This window comes from Xiphias gladius, chromosome 3 (assembly GCF_016859285.1).
Source record: "Xiphias gladius isolate SHS-SW01 ecotype Sanya breed wild chromosome 3, ASM1685928v1, whole genome shotgun sequence".
NCBI classification, from domain to species: domain Eukaryota; kingdom Metazoa; phylum Chordata; class Actinopteri; order Istiophoriformes; family Xiphiidae; genus Xiphias; species Xiphias gladius.
The window spans coordinates 10,970,864-10,989,271 of record NC_053402.1 but is presented as its reverse complement, the minus strand read 5'-3'; the positions used below and the strand labels follow the sequence as shown (position 1 = coordinate 10,989,271).

Here is an 18,408-nt window from a genome sequence, read left to right as displayed (position 1 = left end):
ATAAACGAGTGCCCGGTCGCCCCAAGAGGCGCACACACAGTGACCCGGGGCAACTTTAAATCCGGTCGTAATGATCCCTCGCCCCAAAAGTCCTTTCGTACAGTTTTATTTCAGTCTTTCAGTTTGTTTTTTCTTAAACTTTTTTTTTAAAGTGTCCATTATTTTTGAAACCAGAAATGTTTCAGTTATAACATTTGAACCACTTTTTGTACACCTTATACTTCTCCATTTTCATTTGGCACGGACATTTTTGCAATATATATTGTGTTTATTCTCCATAATCTCTTTAATTTTCCTCTGAATTAAGTATCCATCCATCCATGTCTGTTTAGCTGTATAATGAGCCCAGGGGGACATAAATTACAGTGTGTATGTCTGTGATATTCCACAGTGATTTTGTTGTTGTGACCCCTCACACATAAAAGCATTTGATTTGTATTGATTTTTTCCCTGTGTTGTACAATCTGCCGTAAAAACAGAATTTATCCCAGTAATGTGCTGGATTAAATACTATATAAAGAGTATACAGCTGTTACATAAAGAGAGTTTGAGTAGATGCCTGAGTTCTGGCTGCCAGAAATAATATGTACGTTGTTTTTGCCCAAGTGCTAAAATTCAGATAATACTTAGTTATTACCTTTTTGAAATGCCAGTCTTCAGATTAGAATAAATTCGAATGCTCAATATGAACATATTAGGCATTTCATGAACCAGATATTAATTTAACAATAACGATCAGCATCCGTTTTTAAACTTTTAAACTTTTAAACACTGGCAGTACTTTAAAAAAATAGAGCCTGGCTGGAAAATCCTGGACCTACAACTTTGGGCAGGATTTGACTTTTCAGCTGAGGACGCTTCCAGACCTGATAGGAGGACAGTGACAGGACGATGCAAATTTAAAGCCACTGGAGCATCAGTGCTGATAACTACAGTATCTTGGAGGCATACAGCAGGGAGTTTAGCTTGTAATGGGAAGTCATCCACATGATGACTTTTTCACAGTAAAGGATAGAGAATGCACAGGCGCCTTAATGTGTCTGCAGTCGGACTCATAGATGTGGCAGAGGAGCCGAGCTGCATTCAGGTCTACGGCCCACTGCAGTGCATCTTGAATGTACTCCATGTATATAGTGTCCACTACCTTCAGCACAGTAACACAATGTCACTGCACCCATAGCATTAACAAAAAGTTCATGGTACAGGTGTTGTTTCAAAAACTGCGGATCTATACAATGGCACAAAATAGACTCTAAGATACATTAACACGTATATAATTACCTTTCTAACTGCTGAAAAACTTTACTGTTTTCTAGTGTGACAAGCTGTAGAATAAACAGAGTAGCTGCTGCCACACTGTGGCTTATCAACCTCAGCACATCCTGTCATCCTGCCCCCCCCCCCCATACATCTCCTCCCAAACCCCAACACACACAATGACACACGGATGAGACTGACTTCAATAAAACAACGCCACATACATTACAAAATATACTTTTTTATATATATATATATATATATTATATGATAACAAAGCACTTTTTCATGGCACTTTGTGATCAGCGTGACACCTCAGTGGCGGGACAAATGTGACGTCGAGCAAGTTCCACAAGCAAACATTCATAATGAACATTGTACAAAGGAAACAGGTTACACGATGTGGTGCATGAACAAATACAGCTTCGGTACAGCCTAGACAACAACATCCATCGTTAAAAGGAGACACAACAATGTTCGGGAGAGCTGTGTGCATCTATGTGTGTGAATGGCAAAAGGCAAACTGCATGCTGAGGAATCTCTAACTGAGGACATTAAAATATAGGTAAAATAATCTCTTTGTATGTAGCCAGGTGGGACGATCCTCCAGCACAGTTACATGTACAGTACAGTAGTAAGTTTCACAGGCCCTGAATTGAATGTACAGACGGACACACAGTGGGCGAGCGCCCTCAAAACGTTGGCTTTATTCTATCTAACAGCATTACAGATGTGAACAGACGGGATCATTTTAGCTACAATCTGACTGTGGGACTGAGGTCCACTTCTCAAACACACTAAAGTATCAAAGGATAATGATGAAGACTGTGAGGCCAAAAGGGATTCAGTTCAGCCTGGTAAAACTGGGATGAAACAAACAGAGCTGCATGGCAAAATGCTATATCCACATCAAGAGTCGTATTGATTGTATGTATAAAACTGTTGTTTATCAAGAGTGGAATGATAAATCTGTTTTCTTTTTGTCCCTGCAAATGTGATATAGCATTTCAGATTGTAACTCCTGACTTGTAGTTTGATACAACTGTCACCACAAAGACCACAAACATTTCTACGCATGACATAAAAGAGACCTAAATTCACATTTCGGATAAAGGATGGCGGCCAATCCAGATTCACTTCCATTCAGCTAAAAAGCTCAGTGGAGAAGTCAAGGGCATCCACTTTTCAGGTTTGGTGCTGGGATTGGCTTTTTGTAAGAGAGCAGACATTTTTACCATGTTCCCACTCCCTCCCTCCCTCCCTCCCTCCCTCTCTCTGTGTCTCTCTCTCCCTGGTGATCAGCATCCGCTACACCAGGCTACAGCAGCCGGACTTGTGCTTTTGAGACTCGATGTAGTCGTGTATCTGGAACTTGGGCTCGTTCGGCTGCTGTGTCACTCTGTGCTTCAGCTCCCTGGTGGAGTGAGAGGAGAGAGAGAGAGAGAGAGGAAGTTAGATACAGAGGGGGTGGATGTGTGGGATGGCGCACAGACAGGGCGAGCAAATCAAGACAATGAGAAGGGAAGAGAAATAAAAGAGAGAGTGAGGGAGAGAATCATCCCTCTGCGCTGAGATTTCATCAAAATGCCTCTGGCACGAATCATTTCACCTAACTCCGACTTTTACTTAAAATACCCATCACTTGAAGATAGAGCTCTGCTCAGGGAACACGCTGTGCAAAAGTAACAATCCTTTTCATACTTCTTGCCATTCCCTAAGAAAGGCGTGTTCACTCGGAAGTCAGTCAGAAAAAAAAGAAATTACGCACTTTATGTTTGAGATTCACAAGGAAGCCCCAAACAGGCACAATCCAATTACAACGAGTCAACAGGAACAAACATCAAATTAGCTAAAAACCATCAGGGTATGTTTGTTTCAGGAGTCAGAGGGAGGCTTGTGAGTATCAGTGCCACGTCGAAGAAAAGTATAAAAATACACCTCCCAGAGGAGAAGACCAGAGAAAAGTCAAAGAGTCTGTAACAAGATGTTGGCAGTATTCATGAAGCAGATGAAAATACAAACCCTTTATGGAGACTGGATTCCTTTCGGTTTGTTTTTGCCTTTCTATCACAATTTTGGAGGACATTTTCTTTAGAATGAGATGCGGCTTTTGAAGCGTAAAATATTTGTTTCGGAAAACAATCGCAGACGTCTCTGGAAATAAGAAATGAACCAATAACTTCTCTGTATTTATTAACTCTCTTTTCTCTGTTAATGGTTTTTATTCTCAGCCGTTTCCTATCGTTTAGGTGGGCAGTGGGGTGTAGAGAAAAGTCTACTCTGCAACTTTTCACCTGTCGTTTGTTTCCAGCATCTTGTGACATAAAAACGAACAAAACTGCTATGAGACCTTGATTTTGAGCTCAAAGTAAAGAGACGTGCTTGATTAACCAATCAAGCCTCTGTCGTGAGATTGTTAAACATTTTATTCTAAAGCTATGGGCGTTAATATGCTGCTTTATTAGCCTCTGCTCTTTTGAGAAGGCCTTCCACAACAACCTGTTTTGGAACCTGGATGCAGGGATTTTTTTCCCAATCAGCCACAAGAGCATTAGTGAGGTCGATCACTGACATTGGGTGATAAAGTCTGGCTCTCAGAGCCTGTAGCAATTCTTTTCTCTTTTTTGATGGGAAATGAAGGGCAAAAGACAAATTACACTAAGAAACATTCAGCGTACTGGCAAAATTAGCATCTCATCATACATGTCCAAAAATGTTTTTTGGCCACTTGGGGGCAGCACAATAAGCTGTAACCAAAACAATGACATATCATATCATAATCAGGCTGTTACAGCAAACCTGTTAGCAACTATTGCCTGCAACATCCAGCAGACACACAGCAACATTAGCATTCATTTGGAGTCATGTAAGCCCAAAATTCACGTCCCCTTTAGATCTGTTTTGCTCTCCACCAACTCCTTCAGGAAACATCTGCCTCTTTATCGCCTAAATGCTCCACTGTGTTCACCAGGCTGACGCTAACTTGAGCCCCTTTCGTACTGGATAAAAAAACCTACTAACACCCACTAAAATCTGGCTTTTACCTTCAGTCGGAAAGGGTACAACGGGCATTCACTCCTGGGTCAAATGACTCCACAGTAGTCATGGGTATTTGTGGGCTCCAGCCTCAATCGGCAGTGATGGAAACATGACACCCATGTGGGCATGCCAATTTTTGCCCCTTTTCCAGCGTGATGCTATGGCGCGCGTCGAAGTTCCTGACATTGGTGCTTAAATAGCCAGGAACATTGATGGTTTTTTACAGTCTATGGGAACGACAGTGGAACGGCGATTTTATTCTTCGTATGCAACACTGCATGCATTAAGTTTGAAGAGACTGAAGTGAAAGATGTAAAAAAAAGTAACTGCCATAACATAGTTACTGGCCTCCATGCTGCTTTCTAGTATTAACTAACCCTGTTTTCCAGCACATTCGTAACATCGAATGTGACACACCAATTAAAAATAAATAAATAAACAAAACAGAAAAGCAAACTCGTCTCTGGCAATGGAAAAGGAGTCAATCACCTTTTTAGTGGGTTAACCCGTTTTTACAAAAACCCACATATACACGCAAATTTTGGTATAAAGGGATATAGGACTGTCTGTCATTTGGTGCTGGGCAGCATGTAGTGTACAGACTTAATAAGACCTTAAGACTTACTTTGCTATAGCGAGAAAGGCCAGCTCCACGTTGACTCCTGTCTTGGCACTGGTCTCCATAAATGGTACACCATATTCCTAAGATGGAAAAGCATTAGAAGAGCAAGTGGATTGGAAAATATGACCACATGGAGCCCTTATACATTACCTTGGCCAGCTTCTCTCCTTCCTCTGTCTTCACGACCCTTTCTGCAGCCATGTCCGACTGTAAGACAGGAAGCGGGGAGAGAAAACAAGTCATCAAGGCAGAGATGAAAGGTCATGGATTCACTATGCCATTAGCTAGAGTGATGCACCATCCTGTCAGCCCACAGATCCCCTTATCTGACTGCCCTGCTGCCAGCTGCTGAGCCAGAGCTCCTTTAGACTGATGAGATGTCATAAACTCCACCTCCAGCAGAAGAGCAGCGCTCCCACAGACTGACGCCACCAGTCCTGCTGCTCCCACAGCTAACGATCTGAGTTGCCGCTGTGTGACATCTATGACCCTGGAGAAGGGTGAGTCCTCTCTGAGCCACCAGAGGGAGCTTTTGGATATATTAGCAATGACTGCTGGTTGCAATGAGACATGAAATTTTTTCTATCTTCTTCATCAGCAGCATTGTGAAGAAAATGGTTTCATGCAAGGGGAAGCTTGAAGCAAGTGAACAGTAATTTGTGTGGTACTGTTTTCAATCTATCCTTCCCAATCATAATGATCATGTAACTTCCAGTGATGGGTGAGAATTTAATGCCTTCATGTGTACTTCCAAAAGCGACAGTTCTGTAAGTGGACAAACATTATTTTTGATGCAGCATAATTCTTTTCACAGACAAGTGTGCACATTAAAAACATAAATAAATGAAGACACACACAAGCATGATCGAGACAGCGTTTGACTTCAAAACGTTAAAATAAGCATGTGAGAGTTTGCATTCGTGCATTTGCTGCACAGTGACCTAAAGCATTTCCTGGCTTTTAGGCATTCTTCTGTCTGTCTGAGTGTGATAAGAGTGTGTTAAAATTGTGCTAAGGGACCAGTTATCCTTCTGATCTTTTTATGTAACACAAAAAGTAGGCTTTGCTCACCTTGTTGCCGAGCAACATGATGACCACATCCTTCTGGGCATACTCATGTATTTCAGTCAGCCAAGCCTTCAAAAGTATAAAAGACAGACAGAAACCGAAGGGGAGGAGAAAGAGAGGCTGGTTCTATTAACAAAGCAAATACCACCACTTAAAGACTGCATTTTCCTTTCCCTCCCATGCTGTGTAATATTATTATCATTCTCAAATCAATCATGGCGAGACTGAGTCACTCTTATCCTTGTGCACTTTTATTGCTTTTCATTACTGAAACTGGGAACTGTGTAGCCATGCAAACGATAACATGATGTCATTTCCAAAGAGGGCTATAAGAATATGTTGGAGGACCTAATAGTATTTTGCATGTAAATAGACAGAGTAAAGCATTAAGCTGGAGAGGGTTTAGGAGCAGGAAGGGAAAAGGGAGAGAGCACAGAGAAAGAGAGAGAGAGAGAGAGAGAGAGTGAAAGTGGGAAGGAGAGAAAGAGGGAGGAAAAGTAATTTGAGACAGTCTTACCCTGATATTGTTAAATGATGGCTTGCTGGTGATATCATAGAGCAGAAGTAACGCTGTAGAAGGAAACAGAGGAGCAGTTTAGTTGCACCTATATTGTTATCTGCACAATGTGTTCTGTACCAAACACATAAACACCTACAAAGGCTTTCTATGCACACTAATAAAAACTATATATCTCAGCCAGGTTGCTCTTTTACCTACACTAGTCCTTCCCACACAGACACACACACACACAGAGTACGAGGAAGTGAAATACAGTATAAAAAGCCAAGGTTACCCTGGGCATCTCTGTAGTAGGCGTGCGTCACACTGCGGAATCTCTCTTGGCCAGCTGTATCCCAGATCTGTATAAAAAAACCACATGATTACACAGCGGCTAACGTGGGAAAACCGAATATCGTGAACAGTCCTCACAGCAAATCTTGCACAGCCAACGACTAAAGCAGAAACATACCATTATACTGCACTACAAAGCTGAAATGCAGTTAGAAAACATTTAGTTAAGTTGTAGTTAAGACCAGAATCTGGCTTGTTGACATTTGTTCTGACAGAAAAAAATAAAATAAAAAATATTCCTTGACTGTATTATTTCAAAGAAAACTGCTAAATACCAAACAGTCAAAGCAAGAGAGCGGAATTTAGCTTGCTGGTGAGATTTCTAAAGCTAGCTGCTAATGCTAAATTTACATTTTTTTTCCCCTCTAATTATTATCTAATTGAAATGTATCAATTGAGATTAATTAACATCTTGGGAATTTAACACTACTTTGTTAACTCACATAAATAAGGTAGTCAGTCAAAGGTGAATAAGCTAGTGCTGCTAAATGGAAGGCTAGTCTAGCTTAGTAAAGTAACTAAAATCCTGAACCAACTTCGAAGCAAATCCTGCATTATTCTGCCCCGGAGAGCCATAATTCAGTAACTACATGTTTAGTCAAAATGTTATCTAAGGCCAGAATGTGACTCTGTCATTTTTTTAACTTATAAAATTTTTATTCCACAGTTATTTCAAATGTTTAATACAAAGGAAAAGGCTAAAAAACAGTCAAACAGGTAGCTACTTAGTTTAGTTTGTTATCCCATAAAAATAGGTAGCAGGTAAATCCAGTCATAGATAATAAAAACAGCCAATTACGCTAAAAGTTAGGCTAATTAGCCTAGCTTAGCAAAGAGGGAAGCTGAACATCCTGAACAATCATTGCAGTAAATCCTGTGCAACTAAAGCACCATTATACCACAGTACAAATCCGGTGCAGATGTACGCAGTACAAAGCCACAGTACAAATGCAGTAACTACAAATTTAGGCCAATTTCAGTTAAGACTATTATCTGACTTGTTGACATTGGTTTTAAATTTTTTTTGCATAGAAAAAATCTAAAGTCTATACCAATAAGACAAACAGCTAGCCACTAAAGCTACATTACTTTTTGTTTTTACACTACCAATATTGTAACTAAATCTGGTTGTAGAGAATAAAGACAGCTTAACCAAAAGCTAAAATGTAAGCTAACTAGCATTGCTTGTTACAGTAGCAGTAAAATCACATTTTTAAAAGTATTAAATTGTGAATTACTAAAAAAGTTCTGTAAATTCCAAGATAAATATTAACAAATGGTAGATGGATAGCTGAAAGAACACCTTTTGGTTGTCGATACTGTGTTTTCTTCATATTTTTTAAAAAAAAGGCAGAGTGCAGTTTTTAGGTTGTATCAATATCTATGTATGGTCTATGATTTTTTTTTCTTGTAAAATAACCTGTCCAAAATACATAAAATGAAGGTATTACAACCCATCCATTTCTTACACAGTTAATCTTGTCAGCCTGAAGACTTTAAACCCTCATTTTTCTAACCTTATGTTACAGCTCTCTGTCACTCCAGGAGAGTATAGACTCATCGCAGTAGAGTCTATTTTGGAATTAATCACAGGATTTCATCATGTGCAACGCTCGTGCAAGAGAAGCTGAGGATTTACTTGAGCAAGCAGAGGAATCTAATTCTGGCATCTCCCACTCAGTGTTGAATAAACAGGTTATGATGATAGACAAGTATGTGCCTTAGATTAAAAGCATGCTGACACATAACCCGGCAGAGTCCCTTATACCATACCATATCACGTTGACTGTAATTCAGAGAATTTGACTTGGCTTGACACTTCAAACAATGACAAATTGGGTCACCTAATAAATTACTTTTCAGATTCGTTTTGATTCTACATAATCTACTGGATGAATTCAGGTTAATGTATGCCTGCCAGAACGATGATACGATGTGTCATTTGCTGAGCCGAAATATAGGTGTGGTGTAAAGGCGCACGCTCTTACCTGGAGTTTGACTTTCAGGTTGTCGACATCCACCACTTTATTCTACAGAAACGAGAAGCGCTGTGAGAGACTGACAATTCACCATATGCTTCAGAGACTGGAGCGATTGAAAGCTGCACAGAGATGAATGATGAACATCACAGGGGACTATAATAGCTCAGAGGCTCAGATTGGGGGGCAAAAGACACAAGACAACTGGCAGAGAAAGTAATTTGCAACACCCACACAACAACAAGGTCCTGGGATAAGACTTAATTACACAACAGTGAGGAGGACGACTGGCAGCATAACAACTGACTCCCCCGTTTCCTGCAGCCCCGTAGGAGTGCCCTCTGATTTACTGTGGAGCAAAGATTGGCCTAAAATAGTTTAGGCACATCAGCTAAAAAAAACTATATGTGGTAAGTGTGGTGACTGTTGCATATGTTGAAAGAGGAAAACTAGCAAAAAAACCAAAACAAAAGAGTCACAGGTTCTTCCATTTTCTTTTCCTCAGGGGTAAGGGGTTGTTTTTTGTTACCACAACCTGCTACAGCAGCAAGCATAGGTCACAACTGTATTTCAACCTTGTGCAGCAAAAAACACCAAAGAGCGAGAGGCTGAGATGAAGGAAGTGTGACTAGCAAATGCAGCACTTCCTCAGTTACTTCAGAACTTGATATCAGTGACAAGTCATCACAAACAACCCCTGCCTTTCCTATGAACGCACAAGAGTACACACAAGAAATGCAGACAGAACCACACGGTATCAAAAGAAACCTCGACGATGTGTGCAAAGCCGTCACTGGCAGCTAGAGCTGCCACCTGCTGAATCCTCTGCCTTGGCAGAATGGACATGGTTCAACCCCTGCATTAGTTGCCATGGGTTTCCATTTTTCCCCCAATTATGACGCGAGAGGAGCCTGCATGCTGAGTAACTGCTACAAGGAAGCATGCCGAAAATAGACCGGCCATGTTACAAGCTGCCACAGCGGCCTGCCTGCCTATCCATGCAAAGAGGACAACCTCAGCATATTGACTCAACTGTGTCTCTCTGATGACTCTTTTTCTATGCAGCTTTTGCCCCCTTTCACTAACAAGGAAGAAAACAAAAGGTAATTGCTTACATTAACAGCAGTTCTTCTGAATGAATAGCCTTGACACTTAATCCAGCATGTTTTTTTTTTTTTGGTTTGCATTAATGTAAGTATAAACCAGTATCACTTCCCTTTTTAATTCATTTTATGAATGGATTCTAGCCGCAGTACCTGTTGCTTTTGCTTGAATGGGGACAAAATGAAATGTCTATGTCTATTGAATATGGCTCTAGCGGCCAGACATCCACTATGACGCCTTATGTCTCCACCATCATCCAAAGAAGACAATACATCACTCTAGCTAACGCGACACAAGTTCCTCCTCAAAGCACCCCTACTTGACTTGCCATTAGTGTGAGTGTCTTGCCTTGATTGGAGGGAAATGAGAGGCCAGAAATGACAGACCACTCACCCACTTACACAAACAGCCCATTTTCATGTTCAGCCCCAGCTGAGGAAGATATATAATAGAAATTGGCTCCAAATTCAGCAACAGTCACTGTGTGTGTGTATGTGTGTGTATGAGGTGTATGTGACTATGTACGAGCTCGTCTGCCAGCACTGTGACTCCTCTAGGACCAAGTTGAGATCAGCCAATCTTTCCAGGAGACAGGGACGTGGGCAGGCATCTGCCAGGACATTTATGAAGCCGTCCACAGCGCCTAGCAGCACAAGCGGTCTGTGAACCTGACTGACTGGGGAGAGGATTTGTACATTTGGTGCTATCATGGCAGCTTGATGGCGTGTTTGGCATGGAAATAAGGTGATAATTGGTCTGATGTCACTCTAACAAGTGGATCCCTTGTTGCTTAGTAAATGTCATTACCTTGGTTTTCAGAGGAATATAACACAAATGACGAACCATTAATGGATCATACTGAAATAATGAACAATATTATGACTCATTCTGTGAATGTGCGGCTGTCCTGCAGCATCTCTCTCACCCTAAAGTCTATTCCAACGGTGGCTATAAAGTTGCCTCCCAGAAAGGCCCCATCTTTAAAGCGCACCAAGACGCACGTCTTCCCCACGGCCGAGTCTCCCAGCAGCATCACCTAAAGCAGACCCACCACCAGAGAGAGGGACAACAGGTTACAGCCGGCCAAAAAACATGACTGACAGCCTTCTTACCTGGCGGTAGAATAAGAATCACAATCTCCGAGAAGAGGAAATTAAAGCCGGGGGATGTGTTGCATAAATTATTTTGCAATCGAGTTAAGAAGAATATTTCACAACTGAGATAATGATGTTGGAGTTACATGTTGCTGTTGCAGAATATCTTATTTTGGTAAGCTCTCAGTGAATGTGTTCAGCTCATTAAAATGTTAAAATGATATGGCAAATACAGCTACAGCACACACTACAGACAGTGTTGTGATCCACTGTAGACTGAGCTGCCACCAACATGTGACTCGCTGCCAATACTGAAGGGGGGGGGGGGATTCAAGATGTTTGCAGCCCCCTCTGTAATTTTACGCTCATCACTTTTGAGCGTGCGCCCTTCTCTAAAACGAATCAATATGATTACAAGAGGATGTGCAATTATACAGTCCATCTAGCTGCATGTGGTGTAAACCTTATGTGCTATTCACACAGCCCCGGTGGTTTCACAATGAGTCATAGCAGCACGAACACGCAGTGTAAATGTATAGATCGGAGTACAAGTAAACCTCAATTAAACTTTTCATTTTGTCTTTGTAGAGCCGTTGTGCCCGGGCGGCTTTTACCGATATTCCATGGGAGGATCAACAAGTCAACCCTCAGCAAATATTTGCATATCAGAAAGGGCGAGACCCCGAGAGACTTACAGGCTCCGGGAGACTGCTTAGTAATACACGCTAAGCCGTCAGCTCTTGGACCTGGTGTCTGCGCTGCCGCCGGTGCACAAAGGAGAGAGCATGGCCTGTTTGAGAAGCAGAACGCAAGGAAGCCAGACCCCGAGAGCTGATAGTTGCCGCTTTTCACTCAGGCTACCTGTGAGCGCTGCACATTCTCCAGATGTGAAGAGTAAGAATATTCACGTTGTCGCTGCTGCTGCAGGTACACCCAGTTTTTTTTCTTTTTTTTTTTTTTCTTTTTTCCCCTATGTCAAATCAACAGTAAATTCAAACACCTGTTCCACTACCAGCATCGCAAAGGAAACAAAAAAAAAAAAAAATCAACTCACATTGCAAGACGGAAATACACACCTTGAAGGCAATATCATAATACTCGTTAATAGAAGCGCATCTCTCCAACACATATTTTGACGTTCCGTTTTTAGTCTGCTTCTCCGTCAACGATGTCTTTCTTGTGGACATCGCAACGCCGAGAAAAGTGTTGCGGGCGAGGGGAGCCGAACGCACAGTCAGATCTCCGAGATGTGTCCAAGGGAGACGCGCGCGGTGTCTGAGGGATCTCCGCCTCTCAGTCCCAGTCTCCGCCAGCCTCCAGCCCCTCTGCTCGCATACTGCGTGTGGCCACCAAATGATCACCACGCGCTCCCCGGAGGCAAATAAATAAATAAATCAATAAGATCACACCTCAGTGTCTGGCTGTCGAAAGACGGGAGCGGCGGTCGAAACTTGGAAAAAGAAAAAACAAACAACGACAACAACAACAACAAAAAAAAACACAAAAAAAAAAAACAAAAAACAACACAACAAATCAGCTGCGGCGGCGCTTCGGCGTCTACATCCACCAGCGGTCAAGAAAGCTGTAGCGACAAACAGGCGGAAACGTTTCGCGGATTTCGCAGAGCGCAGCGGCGCATCCTGGCGTGGGCAGAGGCTGAACCGAGAGTACGCTCCAGCAACGGCGATGTGTTCTCTTATGAAAGACACATCAGCCTCGCTGCCAGGCTGACATTGACTAAAACAGCTGCATGGGGTCAGCCGCGCCGATGGCTGACTCATCCGCCACAGGTGGTGCTGCACAAGCCTGCAAACTTTTTTTTTTTTTTTTCCCCCCTCAAGCATGTTTCCTTTAAGAACCTGTCAGGGAAACGAAATGTCACATTACACAGATCCTTTCCTTTATTGTTTTTGTAGCTTCTTCAGCAACCCGTTTTTTTTTTTAATGGTCCCGCTTTCACAGCGGGCGAATTACCGACTATGCAAATCTCTTCTTGTCAAGAACAGATGATTCCATAACCCCCCCCATCCCTTCATTTAATTAACATGTCAAACATGTTTAAAATGGTTTCACAGAGACTCAATGTCCCAATCAAGTCTGAGAATGAAACCTTCACCTGCAGTGTTTGTCTCCCCCCCGTGTTCAAGAGCGTCTCTTGACTTGAACTCGGCCAGCCACACATGGTCAGAGATCATTTATGTCACTTAACCGAGATGTGATCTCTTGTTCAAACATATGAACTCATCGCTCTGTGACACAGGCAGCTGCAGGCAACATCTCACCCTCTTACATGTGCATAATGGTAAAAAAAAAAAAAAAAGATGTATTTGCATGTGGACTGAATGGTTGACTGGTTTGATTCTGGATGGAAGTTATGGGTTGTAAGACGCACAACGGGGTGAGTCAGTTTAACATTTCAGATAATAACATCTGAACTGTCAGTCACAACCACATACCAGACGGACTCCTGGACATGCCGTGTCCTTGTATCGGGCCTGTTTTCCCTGCACTCGCTGCTTTATCATTCATGCTAGAAGCGGTGAAGAGAGGAGGCGCATCCAAATCAGCTCAGAGTGAGCAAAGATTGGAGAGGTGAAAGTGTATTCAGGCAGACGGAGCCACAACAGCAAATGCTCATGAAACAACACAAACGCATCGAAGGCACTTTATTTGGATCATCTGTGCCAACCCCCATCAAAAGGAAGAGAAAACAAGTGTAGTTGCAGGTGCCTTCCTATTACCCTTGACTTTAAATCCAGCAGACTCATGCAGCAGAGTCAGGTTTTTTTTTTTTTTTCTGCAGCGTCTTTTTCCTGCAGGGTTTTTTTGAGCCATGAATCACACACACTACTACCACAAACCTATGCTAACGCAAAACGGCGGAGCCAATTTTACACTTTCTTGCAGATTTCTGCCTCCTCTACGCTGCTCTAATGGCAACGACACAAAGCCAGAGTTGTCACTGTCACAGCAGAAAAATCGGGGCACTTAATGAGCCAATACATCTTTCCTGTTTTCCCTCCATTTGCCTCCACTTGCCACACAGCGTACCCCCCCCACACACACACACACACACACACAAATGTCTCAAAGCAGAAAATCATCCTTGTTTAAAACAGCTCCGTTACAAACACCCAGCAGCACACAGCCTGCCGCCATGACATTCATTAGTAGTGCTCTCTTCACAGTAATTTAATCATGGCAGTGCCATCATGAAAGATAATAATGTATCCCCCCCTACAGAGTGTTAAAGATCGTAATGAATGGAGTGAGATGATGCAAAATCCCACACTGGAGAACACCACTGATTCATGCTGCACTTCACTGACACACTGACAGGGGGTGAGGTCAGCAGCACAACAGGGGGGGGGGGAAGACAAATTCAGGGTGTGAGGGTGTGTGGGCGCCGGTGAAGCGTGGACTCACTGTGAAGCCGATGCCGACGGTGGCAGTGAAGGAGCCTGGGATGAACTTGCCCTGGTTGTACTGAACCAGCAGAGAGGTCTTGCCCACTCCGCTGTCTCCCACAAGGATCGTCTGCGGAGGGAGTCACAGAGAGAGAGGCGACATCATGTACCCAGGCGCCACCGCGGCCTCTGCGCTCATCGCCCGGGGCCAGGGCACTGTGTGTGCGGCACATAGTGTAGCTTACTGCACATGTTCATCTGTTGCTCAGCGCACAGCTCAGTGGTCTGTAATGTGACGTGACAGACGGCGGTGGGCTTCAAGTCTAAGGGCAATGTGCAGCGGTGAACTGGGAATGTACTGGGGAACGTGTCTGTGCGTGTGTTTGTGTGTGTATGTGTTTGGGCCTGAAACTGTGTAGCTGTGTCAGAGATGGCTGCTCAAATCTCAGGCTGATTTTCTGCCTTTGTTAGCCTCAAGGGGAGCACTGTGGTTTCATTTAGATAACTGCTGGATGGTAGATCAACATAAACATCTGTAGCAGAAAATTGTTTTGACTTCTTTTAATCGTCCCATGACCCCTGAGATTTATCTTGTGACCCTTTGGAGGGGCTCAGCCTCCAGGTTTGGAGTCTCTAGACTACTACCAAACTATATGTAAAATAGTGATGCCTCAGTAATAACAATAATAACGATGTAATTTGAAACAATATATAGTGTATATATGCATTTTTCTTTTCTTTTTGATATTTTCGGTACATTTAGCTGATAATACTTGCACTTTTACTCTTAAAAGCAGGACTTTTACCTGTACTTTTCTTTGCAATGTTTACCTAGGTAAAGGACCTGAGGGCTTTTTGCAGCAGCTCTCACCAGACACAAATCTAACCTCACAGACACACAAATAAAAAACAAACAGTCGAGGCTGGCGTGATATCCCTCAGTTCTCATGGTCATGCATCACCCCCGCAGAGAGCTGCAGTTTTCACACAACAGTGCTGGATGTAGGCATCAATCTGCCTTGTCGCCATGGTTATTGTCACACTGGGAGCTGGTGGGTCCAGCCTGGAGCTCCCTGGCAGCAGATGCTTGCCTCTTTTATTGACATTTATCGCCCACCCTCCTCCTCCTCCTCCTCCTCCTCCTCCTCCACCGCAAACAGGCCGCTGTTTGCCTCTTATCTGGATTTTCAAAGTGCCCACATACGGCGCAGCATTACAGCATGCAGCGCTTCGCAACCCGCAATACCTTCACTTTAATCACTGACATCCACAAGTTCTGCACATTCGACTTCGCTATCCCAATAAAAACTCAATTTCATGACAGTTTGAGCAGATGTACGGGATGAAAATCAGAGACTATCTGGTTCTTTAAAGATGATATTTGCAGTGCTCCCTTTGAAGATGTAGTCTTCTAAAATGCTGAGTGAAGCAACCATTTTTTTCTACTGCAAATGCAGAGAAAAGCCTCAGAAATCCAACAAATAGACTGCGCCCTTTTCAAAGATAGTGTGCGGGATATAAATAATCTTTACATGGGATGCAGTTGTTTTATTTTTGAATAAGAGACATTAAGAGACGTGTTTGCTGAGGTCAGCTACAGAAGTTCCTCCAGAGTGGGAGTGGAGCACAAATTGGCCCTTAAGTACAAATAATGCAGACCAGAGGCGAGCCGCTGTGCGGATGACTCACTGTGTGAAGGGGAAGTTGTGCAGTGTTTAGCTGGGCCCGTGTGATCAACATATTACTTTTTCATGCCTGCCTCATCAAATTTTAATGTTGGCATGTAAACGCTCTCAGGACTAACGCTGTTGGAGCAGAGAGCAGCAGCGAGGATCTAGTTAATCTCAAGGAAGCACACGGGAGCTGATGATGGCGTATGTGGAGCAAGGATGTACCAGCTGCCCTACAGCAGGGGCAGAGATGCTGGATATGTCTCCATGGCAACGTGAGATTTCTCTGTGTTGTTTGGGTTCATCACGAACAAGCCCCAGAGATCTGTCATAATGAGATAGTTGCCATGAAACTGCTGAGAGGAAACCCAAGACTCTCATACTATATAAGTTATTGTCCAGTGAATCCAGTGGGTGGTAATTTAGCTCACTTAATCATAAGTATCCATCCTCAGGGATATGCTGGTAGGCCAGTGGAGAACTCGTCACACAGCCGTGTTTACTTACACTGCCTCCATAAAGTATTCAGACCCCTTTCACTTTTTTGACATCTTGTTTGGCTGCATCTTCATGCTAAAATCATTTAAATTCATTTTCCCCCTCATCAGTCTACACTCACTACCCCATAATGACAAAGCAAAAACAGAATTTGAGAATTTTTTTGCAAACTTATTAAAAAGGAGAAAAGGAAATATCACATTGACATAAGTATTCAGACCGTTTGCTATGATACTTGAAATTCAGCTCAGGTGCCTCACATTTCTCTGGATCATCTTTGAGATGTTTCGTCACCGTGATTAGAGTCCACCTGGTTGGACATGATTTAGAAAAGCACACACCTGTCTATACAAGGTCTCACAGCTGACAAAGCACATCAGAGCAAAAACCAAACCATGAGGTTGAAGGAACGGCCTGCAGAGCTCAGAGACAGGATTGTGTCAAGGCACAGATCGAATGGCTGTCCACCGATGGTCCCCGTTCAACTTGACAGAGCTTGAGAGGATCTGCAGAGAAGAATAACAGAAAATCCCCAAATTCAGGTGCGCAAAGTTTGCTGCGTCATACCCAAGAAGACCCGAGGCTGTACTGAGTAAAGGGTCTGAATACTTATGTCAATGTGATATTTCAGGTCTTCCTTTCTAATGAATTTGCAAAAAATTCTAAAATTCTATTTTTCCTTTGTCATTATGGGGTATAGAGTGTAGATTGATGTGGGAAAAAATGAATTAAACGATTTTATCATAAGGCTGCAACATAACAAAATGTGACAAAAGTGAGACTGTTGAATGAAAACTATATTTTGCCAAAGGTATATTTTGTCTGAAATTTCAGGGTGAGTTATAGACCCTTACTCAGATCTGCTTTTATGCCATGTCCGCACGCACTAACCCACAGACTCCAGGGTATTGTCCTCACAAACAGTTTGGGCAGTGCTGCGTGGACAGCACCAGGAGAAGACAGGAAGTGTCCTCACTCTCGTCTTTCCCAGCCAGGAGATGGTAATGTAATTATACAGCAAATGTTTTTAAATGCAGGTACCGTTACATTAAGCCTTCATAGTAGTAATTATTATTGGACTACAAGGGATTGTACCAGAATTTAGAAAAATACATCATTTTATGTGTACCATGTTCCTTCTATTATAATAATTAATTATAATTATAATAATCTATTTAATAATTGTATAATGAGTAATTCCTGAGGAGACTTTAAATTTCATGTTTTTGCATATTACAGTGTCTTCTAGAAGACATTTCTATTTATTTTCTAGTTTCTCATTGCGACAGCTTCTCGTAAGAGTGCTTCAAAATGTATTGGATGTCTAAATAACTGTGGGCCAACTGGCCCATTTTAGCCTGCAAAAAGCTGGAGCCATCTGTACCTAGTACGCTGTGTAGTTTCTGGCAGGCTGTAACTCGGCGAAACAACAAATACAAGCACAAATTTTATTACTGAGGAGCCCGTCTACGCTTACACACAATGCACTACTTATTTCACAAATACTGAGCAGTTGAGCTACTGAGGGTCTTGAAGTTTATGAGGGGAATAAACCATCAGAAAAACATTGCCGCAGCAATAACATCCACAATCTGTGAGTCTGTGGAAGCAAGCTTTTATTTGCCTTGTCAGGGATTCGAAGATGTATGTTACCACTGTAACAATAAGGGCAGAAGGCAAAACTGAAGCAAGTCCCCATAATGTAAATCATTACATTTTAGGGTGAAGACTTGGTTTAAGGTTAAGTTTAGGCTTGGGTTAGGGTAGGTCTCAAAAGAATGAATTTAAGGTAAGTTAATGTAACGTCCTCTGAAATT

At 42.5% G+C, this 18,408-nt stretch overlaps 1 protein-coding gene across 4 annotated transcripts; it reads right to left on the bottom strand.

Annotated features, from left to right (window-relative positions):
- Positions 1–2,515: 2,515 nt before the first annotated feature.
- On the bottom strand, positions 2,516–12,712 carry zgc:112183 (uncharacterized protein LOC550410 homolog). Of its 4 annotated transcripts, none has more exons than XM_040119578.1 (9): positions 12,093–12,712; positions 10,848–10,958; positions 8,828–8,869; positions 6,781–6,847; positions 6,504–6,556; positions 5,990–6,055; positions 5,069–5,125; positions 4,922–4,998; positions 2,516–2,671 (listed from the first exon to the last, which is right to left on the bottom strand). In XM_040119578.1, the coding sequence occupies exons 1-9, from the start codon at positions 12,201–12,203 to the stop codon at positions 2,566–2,568; spliced, it is 690 nt and encodes a 229-aa protein (XP_039975512.1). In that variant the 5' UTR covers positions 12,204–12,712; the 3' UTR covers positions 2,516–2,565. The 4 variants fall into 4 exon arrangements, with proteins under 4 accessions (XP_039975512.1, XP_039975526.1, XP_039975534.1 ...); XM_040119592.1 differs by lacking the exon at positions 12,093–12,712 and adding an exon at positions 11,878–11,953; XM_040119600.1 differs by lacking the exon at positions 12,093–12,712 and adding an exon at positions 11,712–11,856.
- Between the last annotated feature and the right edge of the window lie 5,696 nt (positions 12,713–18,408).

Excerpts from the sequence above, each read along its gene's own strand:
- zgc:112183 (XM_040119578.1), bottom strand. The coding sequence starts at position 12,203 with ATGTCCACAAGAAAGACATCGTTGACGGAGAAGCAGACTAAAAACGGA. Across the intron at positions 8,870-10,847 it reads CCGTTGGAATAGACTTTAGG|AATAAAGTGGTGGATGTCGA; the intron begins GTGAGAGAGATG and ends TCGTTTCTGTAG. Across the intron at positions 2,672-4,921 it reads GCCTTTCTCGCTATAGCAAA|GGAGCTGAAGCACAGAGTGA; the intron begins GTAAGTCTTAAG and ends TCACTCCACCAG.